The sequence below is a fragment of the Diprion similis genome, chromosome 10 (assembly GCF_021155765.1).
Source record: "Diprion similis isolate iyDipSimi1 chromosome 10, iyDipSimi1.1, whole genome shotgun sequence".
Taxonomy (NCBI): domain Eukaryota; kingdom Metazoa; phylum Arthropoda; class Insecta; order Hymenoptera; family Diprionidae; genus Diprion; species Diprion similis.
The window spans coordinates 6,472,543-6,482,762 of record NC_060114.1 but is presented as its reverse complement, the minus strand read 5'-3'; the positions used below and the strand labels follow the sequence as shown (position 1 = coordinate 6,482,762).

Below are 10,220 nucleotides of genomic sequence, written 5' to 3'. Positions count from 1 at the left end.
CTTGATCACTAAAAATTTCGCCTTTTTGGCGTCAATATTCAGTTATCATTCCGCTGAAACTGCCTTGCAAATGTAATGTACATCTAAAAACTGACGTTGATACAAGTACATTCAAAAGTTCAGTTCGAAATCTGATGTGCGTGCTTATTGACGTTACAAAAATGTGCAAAAATTATATTGCCACAATATGAGATCTGAAAATTTGGTTTCTGATTCCACGTAATGAGAACGAATGAACAGTTCGATTCATTACAATTGACTAAAGAGATAGAACTCTGATCTGAATTGTACTGATAACAGAATCCTAATCATTTATCAAAATACATAATATTGTCGCGGAATTTTTTTCAGAAATTGTTAAATGAAGGCCCGAAATTCCTGGATGCAAGCCACACGGAGTAAAGTTTATAAAAACATACACTTCTAATTTCCTTATCGAAAAATTGAACCCTATTTCCGAAATTTTTTTCCAAAGTTCAGTTCATCTCATAAGCATGAATTCATTTTCGAAGCTGAAATATTGTTGCATTGTGAATAACTACTGCATACCTCTATTAAAAAAATTTTTATTCAAATTTAATGTGAATGTTTCAGTGCCTGTGAAAGTTCGAATTTGCCTGAGGTATCGCATATTAATAAACTAAATTGCTTCAAACTAAATTTTACTGAATTTTTGAGTATCTATAATACTGATTGTTCTTGCAATCGATTCTGGTCATTTCCTCATTATTGTGAAAGGCGTGTTAACGGTTTGAACCGAAGCTAAGTCCGAAAATAGAGAATGGAAAGATTAGCGCGAGCGAATTAAGCAGTAAGTCCGAAATAACGAGCGAGAACAGTTGAGCGTGTATAAATTGTAAATTGTAACTGTAAATTGATTTCCGTTGTGTCGTCTTGTGTTACAATAAAAATAACTGCCGGTATAAAATTACTTAACTTAGTTTTCCGTTACCGATAAAATCCTGACACATCCTGCCCATGTATAAGATATTCTTTTACAGGCGATAAATTTGTGAACCATTTGACACAAACCGTAAAGCGTTTCATGACTAATCTATATTCTGTATTGAGATTTCGTCAGCCAAGGCTTTCACGAACTTTGTTAACCAAAAATCGATGTACTAATGAATATTTATTGATATCTTCTATTCGTGAGCTATAAAGATCTCGTCGTTAGTGAAAAAAAAGAAATAATAGAACAATGAAAAAAAGTTTAAATATCGATAATTTGTTTCAAATCGCTTTCAAATCGTTTAAAATCTATTAGATTCATTCGATTTCATCTTACGATAGCTTATTTTATTCGAAAAACTTTTTTCGCCATTAATTCACTGATTTTGTTACGATTGACGAAAACTTTAATCCGTGATAAAAAAAATTTTCCCCTTACCTCAAAATACAACTGATGAAAAATCGTTGACAAAACAGAGAGTTAAACGATGTTTTAAGCACGAACTTCAATTGTCGACTCAGTATCGCTTCGAACCGCCGGCAGAATATAAAGAACACACACATTCGCAATTTCTAGATTTAACCCGTGGATATTCCTTGGGTTTTTTCTTATTGCTCAATAGTTTATCCCTATTTGGCCATTGACTTTTTTCCTTGAGCGCCGTTTGCACTTACGCGAAAATTGCAATAGCATGTAACAATTATCGTTGTCATAATACACGTAACTAATTTTAACTTGGGGTTGTAATTTTTCTATATTTTTCTCACTAATCTCTGCTACTGACGGAAAAAACTCTTCTCTTTCGACAATATCCGGTGAACTTTTTTCCGTCTGGGTTATGCCAGTATTACTAGATTATTCTGCGTTATTACGCAATGCATGACGACGAGATATGAGGTTTGATATGAAATTGGAATTTTATTCATTTATTCTTCGTACACCGCACAATTACCACTGGAATTATAGTGAAAACCTACGTAAGCTCTAGGAGTCATTCTTCATCGAACCTTTCTTAACGCTTGTATTTTTACAGTGAAAAAAGATTGGGACTAATATGCTTGTAATTAGTTTGTCGGTAACTGTCAAAAAGCAGGACAAAATATCTAGTCTATTCTTGAAGTTTTTCTTTTTTCTCGTAGCATAATTAGGCAAAATATTACAATGAATAAACGTTACTGAAAAACAATCATCGGATGTTATTTTAAATAAATTTGACTTAATCGAATACCAAAAAACTTCGAGACTTATGATCTGTAATTTTTTTTATTTTTATATTCGATGGAAGCTTATAGTTGAAAGCTGGAAAAGAAGCTTGAATTTTAGTTGAATTCAGTCATGCAAAATTTAAGACCCTAAATCACTTGGCAAAACTGATTCAAAATGTACACAACAGATAGAATAATTTTTACGGAAATAGAGAGTTCGAAATAATAGTCTGAATAAATTAACTTTTTTCAGTATCCATTTTTTGATCATTTTGACCAATCAACTCATTTTTTCTGTGACATTTGTTTAACATTTTTCAATTATTCTAACTTTTCCCGAATCAGACGAAATTAGAATAGAACCTCGATTAACCGAATGATGACTAATTAGTTTATCCGAGCACTCAATTATCGAGTGCGAGCTAATCGAAAATTGATGATTTTATAAAAAAATTAAAAACGCATAAAACGTTTTTCAGATATTTAAAATATATATTTAAACGTTAATATAAATGTAGATATTTAATATATATTTACTATTTTTTTTGTAAAAAGTGTAGTTTATGGTCCCGTTTCGAAAAAACTACGTTTCGATCGTGCGAACTTTTCTTTATCCGAACTGGTGTCCGTTCCAATCGATTATCGAATAATCGAGGTTCTACTGCATTTGCATTTTTTTACGTTTGTTAGTTGGCATAATTCGAAATATCGGCTACTGACACGAACTCATTACTATCTTCATCTGTATAATATCCATTGTTAATCCCCACAAATAATATTTAATCAGCACGAGCTTCATACTTGATTTAATTTTCCCCTCCTCCGTAGATAAGCTTATGGTACAGTCAATTTTTTCTAATCATCAACTATCCGGATATCATGATTCTTGGGATGAATAATATCTACCACTAAAGGCAGAATTCGTGGAGAATGGAATTATCCGGATTTTAAATACCAACACGATCATTTCGCGACTAATTCAGTGACTATAACTTGCTCGACCGTAAAAATCCTCACAGAGTAGAGCCAAAGCCTGGACAAGCCAGTTAGTAATAGCAAACTTAATGGACATAAGTGACATCAGACCTGATTATATAAAGATGAAGACCACAAGCGGTTAGCTTTATCTCTAACTTAATTAACACTTTCTAGAAGAGCTCTCTTATCTTACTCTAATGATCGTATCAGGGACGGTCTTAATAATAAGGGAAACAACGCTTAGATCATTCTGTAAAGTAGTGTGGAAGGTACACCGACTGCAACGCGGTCCCAACGTGAGGTCCCCATCACGTTGCAGGATGTGGTCACAAGGTCTCAATAAGGTGAACCCTGGAGACGATCCTGAAACCAGCCTGACTAGCTAGACGAGCTAGTCGAATAATTTGCTACTGGCTTTAGTACAGGAAACAAGCCTAGGACTGTTGCAGTCTGTTACGTGGGATGTCCTTATAGATAGTGGACCAAATACGTAGGGAAACCCGATTGAGAGTAAGACGGCTCAAGGAACATGCGCCAAGTTACGTTCGTCCGCATTCCTTCACTGCCGAAACTTATCTAGCAAAATCCGAACGCTTGCGGTTATCGGGTCGTCCAACGACACCCGCCTGCCCTCTGGTTGTGAGCGTTTGAACTACAGACAAGTCGAGAGGCACCATAACCTACACTGAGCGCTGATTGATGAATTCTTGCATCGTCTAGGCTATATCCATAATCAACATTGAAATAAACTTGGAACGCATTATTTGTGATGCGTGTAAATACCATTTCGATGGTATCGATATCATCATGTATTTTTAACGATATTTTTAGACGAAAGTTAAACATTTTTTTTTAGTAAGGATGAGAACTGTTTGATTACGAAAATATTAAAGTTGCAGTGAAGATAAATAATTTGGATCTATTGTTGCGAAGGGTTAAATCCATGTCTTTCAGTAACGTTGACGGTCGCTGGTTTGAAGGCGAAGGTGACGACCAGATTTTGGGATACGTTGATGGAGTCGTTTCGCCTGGAGCGACGTCCTTGAAGTTCATCTCCATGTTCCTGATGTGTCATGAAGTACCAAAATTGATTTTACAAATGGTCTGTATCTTCTTTAACGAGTTTTTGACTTTCAGAAAAATGGTTGATGGTCTTCTAACTGCCAGATTTTTTTATCGATCTATAAAACCGTGGTTTTGCCTATCATGCCAACAAACCCATGATTTAATCTGGCAACGATTTCTATGACGAAGGTCATATTTTTTATTATAAATAATTGACATTAAATTATCTCGAAGGTTACAGTTGGATTGAAAAAGTAGAAGTCATAATTTTTCATTGATCTCGTTAACATTCGTCGTGGCAGATAACCGCATTTTAAAGAATACTATGTTACAAATAAACTTTTCTTCTCGTCATTTCAATATTTTCGAAACTTGATGAGTTTCAAAATTGATAAATAATGCCGAAGTTCGGAGATAGCGCTATTTCTGTACATTGGAAGAAATTTTATTATTTTAACGTCCAATTGGATGTACTCAAGAAAAGTACAAGGTACCCTTGAGAACCATAAAACAGACCTTTTTTCAAACATTATTTCTGAAGTCATGAACAACTATAGAGACCTGATTTTTTTCGAGATAAATTGTCTATTTATCATCCTCATTCACATTTGAGAAATAGTAAGTCAGCTTCAATAATCAAAAAGTTATCAATAGTAACGTGCAGCGTTGCATGCGGTTCACCATTGAACGATGAACATGATTCCAAGTAAGGCACTCATCTAAAATAAAAAAAAAAAAAAATAAAAAAATGGTTTTACACTCTGGAAGATGTACACTACAGAGTGTTGGGAGCACCTTGCGTTCATCGAAGGATCTTGGGACTTGCGTGTCCTTTCACGATCGCACCTTGATCTAGAGACTATTTTGAAATAATAAAATAAAGCATATTTTCTGTTCTCGTTTCACACTAAAACGTGTCGATCATTTGTCCAACCCTTTCCTCTGGCTTAATTAAACTCGCCACCATTTCCTAGCGCAACAGCAGATGTATTGATTGATCTTCCGATTTCTCAAAAATACGTACAGGCTCCTGGATTGTCATTTGGGATTTGTTTTTCCTCCTGACTTTGTGTACATTGATTTACCTGAGAGAATTACTTTGGAATAATAATATGGTGAGAGTCTTATATCTGATTATTCACTGAATATTTATTCAAATCAATAATTCTAGAATAAAATCTGACAAAAATAAGCTTGAAAAAATTGTATAAGTCTACGGAATTTTTATTTTTATTCGGTATCTTGTGTGCTTCTTTGAATACATCAATTGATGATATTTGGACGCCATGCCCCTAACAAAGAACTAATGAGAAGATTAATTGAGAAAATGAACTAAAAATTAATAACATGCCATATGCATTCTTATCGACAACTATACACGCTCTGGGATTCAGTACTTTCGGAGCAAGTAAAATGACTGTACGATGACTCGACAGTAAACATTCACATAAACAAGACTGAAGTATTGGATTTTGCACCGGGCTGCAACTGGATGGAAACTGTAGGCTGATCCCTTCAGTGATAGGAAAAATATCAAGATTGGAAGATTATATAGACACACTGGATCTATTATTATTAGCGAAACCTTCGCCAGTCGCGTGTAACTTCGACAGTCGCCATCCCAGTGATATTGCTGAGTTGTTTGGACGTAAAGGTGACCAGAATGTTGTGTTTTCCAGATGTTTGTGGGATGAGGTCATACGTTACTTGAACCTTTTCGCCTGGAGCAACCGGTCCGATACTCATCTCCTCGGCCCTGACAAATCTTGAACCACCGAAATTCATTTTGCAGTCAGTCAGCGACTTTTTCAACGGGTTCTCGAAATAAAGTAAAATTCTTTTTGGTCTTCCGACAAACAGTATTCTTGGGATCTGAAAAATATTGATTGTCAGTACAACGTTTAAGCGATTGCATATAATTCGTGACGTTATGTAGGTTAAGGCTGAAAAATCGTCTTATGAATTCAGACCAATTTACCTCCATTACGATACTCGGTTTCACGACCCGGAAATCGTCCTCACCGACCCAAGTTTGGTTAGTTTCTGTGACATTGATCACAGCGGTTAACTTCATGTGACAATACTCGACCAATTTTTCCATATACTGATCAGGAGTGACAAGCAGGCGAAGCTCTTCTCCTGCAACATAAAAATAACATCAGTATTAGAAAATTCGTTCAACATTTCTCACCTCTATCATGATTTAGTCCATAAGGCCATCTCCAAAGTATTTTAATTCAACTTACGATCTTTGGGATAAACGGTAAGGTCTACAGGCGATGATATCACCATGTTTCCTGGATTACCGTTGTAGTACACGCTTTTGACTGTCAAGTTTCCACGGAAGGTTCGACGCTCGTGAGAATTATTCTTTACGGTGACCCGGAGTGAAAAAGGTTCTCCGATCTTCACTGTATCGAGATCAACCAGATCGAATTCACAATCTTCTCCAATGTACTTAGGAATCGCGTAATGAGTCCTCGCACCATTCAAACTACGCGCAGCTCGGTACAGATTTAACCGCTCCTCCTGTGTGCCTGAAGAAATCATGAGACAGATTAGCAGAAACAATAATATTACTGTTTACAAACAATCGGATGTGAAAAATTTCACCCATGTTTAGTATCATATCACTCAAATTCACAAATTGGCGCCACGTATCGACATTCGATCTCTGTCGATTATCAAGAGAAAAATCTCTGTTGATTTCAAAATATAATCATCGATAATTGCGATAATTGCAAGCATAACCTGTCACGTCATTTAACACCAAAACGTTAACTTCACAACATCTGAATCGATAAGGTCCTTAATGGTTTCTAAGTAATGTAAGAATATCGTGTTCAAGTCTATGTATTTAAGGTGCTTATAAAGACGCGTTGTACACCTCGAAAAAGCAGGGATGCAAAACTCCTATATCGCTCAAGCGATCAGAGTGAAACTTGGACAGTTAATGCCTTATTTTGGCAAAAAGTGGAGCGTCTTTTTACTTTTTCAAAATTCTGGAAAAAAATTTACAGATTGGTTACCACTCACAGAAATTGGCCAAATTTTCACAGTTGCACTGAATGGATCGAACTATCCGGTATGATGCCACTCGGCGGTGATGAAACACACATTTTGAGCCCAGTTCCATGAGATTTGATGGTGAAATGACGAAATGGCAGCTGATCTGGTTTTCGATAACGAAGAACACCGAAATCTGCTTTTGGCGACATTTGTTACCGACATTACGCGCATGCCGGTAATGTCGGTAAAAAATTACCGACAGGCATGAAAGGTCGGTAACAAATGTCGCCAAAATGATATTTTGGTGTTCTTCATAATCGAAAACCAGATCAGCTGCCATTTCGTCGTTTCACCATCAAATCTCATGGGACTGGGCTCAAAATGTGTGTTTCATCACCGCCGAGTGGCATCATACGGGAGATTTCGATTCATTCAGTACAACAGTGAAAATTTGGCCAATATTTGTGGGTGGTAACGAATCTGTAAAAATTTTTTAAGTAAAAAGACGCTCCACTTTTTGCCAAAATAAGGCATTAACTGTCCAAGTTTCACTCTGATTGCTTGAGCGGTATAGGAGTTTTGCATCCGCGCGTTTTCGAGGTGTACAACGCGTCTTTATAAGCACCTTAAGGATGATGTTGGCTTTGATTAACTTTTTTAAGTGTTTCTTCTTGATATGTTGTGATACGTGGTTGATTTCGGAATTTCTAGTTCAGTGATACGAGATGCTTCAAGTTTACTCACCCTCTCTAGCTTTGTAAGAAGATGTGATATCCTCTAAGTCACTATTACCATATTCATCCAACCTAAAAGGCGCTTTGGTTACGATCAGACGTCCAACTCTGTAAAAAATGGACAGAATTAATGACAAGACAATGTGGCTTATTGCCAAACTGACGACGGAGAGGACTCACTGATCTTTGGCAGAGGTATTCTTAGGAGGTAAAATTAAGATGTTAACTAACGTGGGGAACCTTGATTTTAAGAAAAGAACCTTGCGACAAAAACACACACCCATCCTTGGAGCACTTGATTCTCCTCCATCCAGATTCACTTTGCTTGTCTTCTATCCAATGCATAATGTCAGCATTGACGGTGGATACCATGAAGGAAATGTCATAATTGAAGCCCACGGCGCCTTGCCTGATCGCCTCGACGGAGGCTGGACCACATTGGTACATGCCATCAGATATCTCCTGAGGTGTGGCATCAACGGCTTGCCACCCACCGTAACCCTTGGGCAGATCTGGCCTGGCCATCCAGACGTCGTTCCAGACGTGAAAGTTCCAGATCGAGTCCTCGAATTCTTTCTCAGTTTCCGGATCTTTATCCAACGACTTGTGGTTGCTGTCGTAGTACCAGTCGATGGACAATGTTTTGTCGCAGTCGTGCGCTGAGCTCATATTCGTGACGGATCTTGCAGGCAATCCCAATGCTCTGCAGACGGTCGTCACAACTCCTGAGAATACCCAGCATTGACCATAACGAACAGGTTGTCCGGTTTTCAGAAACCTTTCCAAGATCGGGACACTGCCTGTCCACGCGGAAGGATTGACACCGTCTTCGTATTTATTAACCCACCGACCCCATACAACTCCGTTATCGTCCAAGGAGTTGACCTGTGATAATGAACATAAATAAGTTACTCTTTAGTACCCAGTAACAATTTAGTATGGCACAGAAGTTCCTAGGCAACTCTGCATCAAATTGATTCATGGAAACCCATGTTTGAAAGAATGATTGTGGGCCTGAGTATATACGCTGTTTGAAAACTTTTGTGTTACTTTTTGTAAATGCCTCATGAGCGAGATCACAGTGTGAGCAGCGGGTGCTAAAAAGTTTCAGGGTACATCAGGAGATCGGACTTTGAACAACAATTTCTAATGAATATGAAAACTGCGATTCCGTAACCAGTAAATTTGCTACTCACGATTCTGGATATTGCTCTGGACATTTTGATCGGGTCTCCTCGAGATGCGTCACTGATTCCTGATCTCTTCAGCATCAATTCACACGCCGGGAGAACGCAGTCGTCGAATTGACCATAAAACCATGCTCTGCCATCGGGATATCTTTCGGTTCCCATCCAGATCTTGCCCATCTCTGTCATCACGTATTCTTCGAGTAGTTTTTTGTTTTCCATGTAAACAAGATCCTCTAAAAAATAAAGATGATTTCGGCTCGTTACACGATTTCGATGAAATGTTTATTCCTGGCAATAGAAAAGTATCTCATCAGTTTCACACTTACCCTTCACCCATGGATTGAACAGCAGATAGATGTCGCTGTCTACGTCGTAAGTCTCGGTGGTTTCCACGTGGCCCAATACAGTCGTATATATTTTGAGTTTCCAAAATCCGACCGGACAGTTCGCCGGACTTCGAACCTCGATTGAGACATTTTTTGAACTGAAATCGGTTGCGATGGCTTGCCAGATCTCAGAATTAGCCGAAAGAGAAGTTTTCTTAGCAACGGTGGCAATTCCTTTGGTATGTCTCATCACATTAGGATAAGACCCAAAGCTGAATACAATACGAACGATGTCCGATCCTTCAACGAATGGACGGTCAAGGTCTAATTTTAGTTTGAATGATTGGCCACGTCGTAGAACCGGCGTCGGAGGGTCCATGGTGACAAGTTCATAGAGATCGGTGCGATGGGGCTTCGCGTTTTCCCTTTCACACAGGTCAACGTTTTTCACCTCCAGCGGTGCATGGTTAACCATCATCTTGAACTCTTGAAAATCCGCCTTTCTAGAATTGAAAATCATTTATTATTCTGTGCAAACTGTTATTCGAAAATAAAGTTTTTGTAATGCATGCACGATTTTCGTTTTATTTTTTTATTTTTTACCCATGAAGCGGGACCACAGTGACCGTTTTTTTGCGCACCACTCGAAAATCGTCTTCAATTTTTTGAACAGAATTATCGATAATTGAGATAAAGTATATTTATGTACTTATAACGTGTTTAAAATTGTAAACACAGAAAAAAAAATAAAAAATTCGTAC

At 37.6% G+C, this 10,220-nt stretch overlaps 2 protein-coding genes across 2 annotated transcripts; both read right to left on the bottom strand.

Annotated features, from left to right (window-relative positions):
• Window positions 1–5,775: 5,775 nt before the first annotated feature.
• LOC124411402 (hemocyte protein-glutamine gamma-glutamyltransferase-like) lies at window positions 5,776–6,400 on the bottom strand. The gene is made up of 4 exons (XM_046890494.1): window positions 6,392–6,400; window positions 6,285–6,339; window positions 6,179–6,243; window positions 5,776–6,072 (listed from the first exon to the last, which is right to left on the bottom strand). Exons 1-4 carry the CDS (start codon window positions 6,398–6,400, stop codon window positions 5,776–5,778), a joined length of 426 nt encoding a protein of 141 aa, XP_046746450.1.
• Window positions 6,401–6,406: 6 nt separating this feature from the next.
• On the bottom strand, window positions 6,407–9,958 carry LOC124411480 (hemocyte protein-glutamine gamma-glutamyltransferase-like). The gene is made up of 5 exons (XM_046890593.1): window positions 9,460–9,958; window positions 9,140–9,366; window positions 8,224–8,828; window positions 7,954–8,051; window positions 6,407–6,737 (listed from the first exon to the last, which is right to left on the bottom strand). The coding sequence occupies exons 1-5, from the start codon at window positions 9,935–9,937 to the stop codon at window positions 6,433–6,435; spliced, it is 1,713 nt and encodes a 570-aa protein (XP_046746549.1). The 5' UTR covers window positions 9,938–9,958; the 3' UTR covers window positions 6,407–6,432.
• Between the last annotated feature and the right edge of the window lie 262 nt (window positions 9,959–10,220).

Bases quoted from the DNA above. Each gene is read 5' to 3' on its own strand.
- LOC124411402 (XM_046890494.1), bottom strand. The intron at 6,244-6,284 runs GTATTGTCACAT...TCAATGTCACAG, and splicing joins TATATGGAAAAATTGGTCGA to AAACTAACCAAACTTGGGTC. The intron at 6,073-6,178 runs GTAAATTGGTCT...AATATTTTTCAG, and splicing joins AACCGAGTATCGTAATGGAG to ATCCCAAGAATACTGTTTGT.
- LOC124411480 (XM_046890593.1), bottom strand. From the start codon at position 9,937: ATGATGGTTAACCATGCACCGCTGGAGGTGAAAAACGTTGACCTGTGT. The intron at 8,829-9,139 runs GTGAGTAGCAAA...TCATTATCACAG, and splicing joins CCAGAGCAATATCCAGAATC to GTCAACTCCTTGGACGATAA. The intron at 8,052-8,223 runs GTGTGTGTTTTT...CATTTTTTACAG, and splicing joins ATCAAGTGCTCCAAGGATGG to AGTTGGACGTCTGATCGTAA.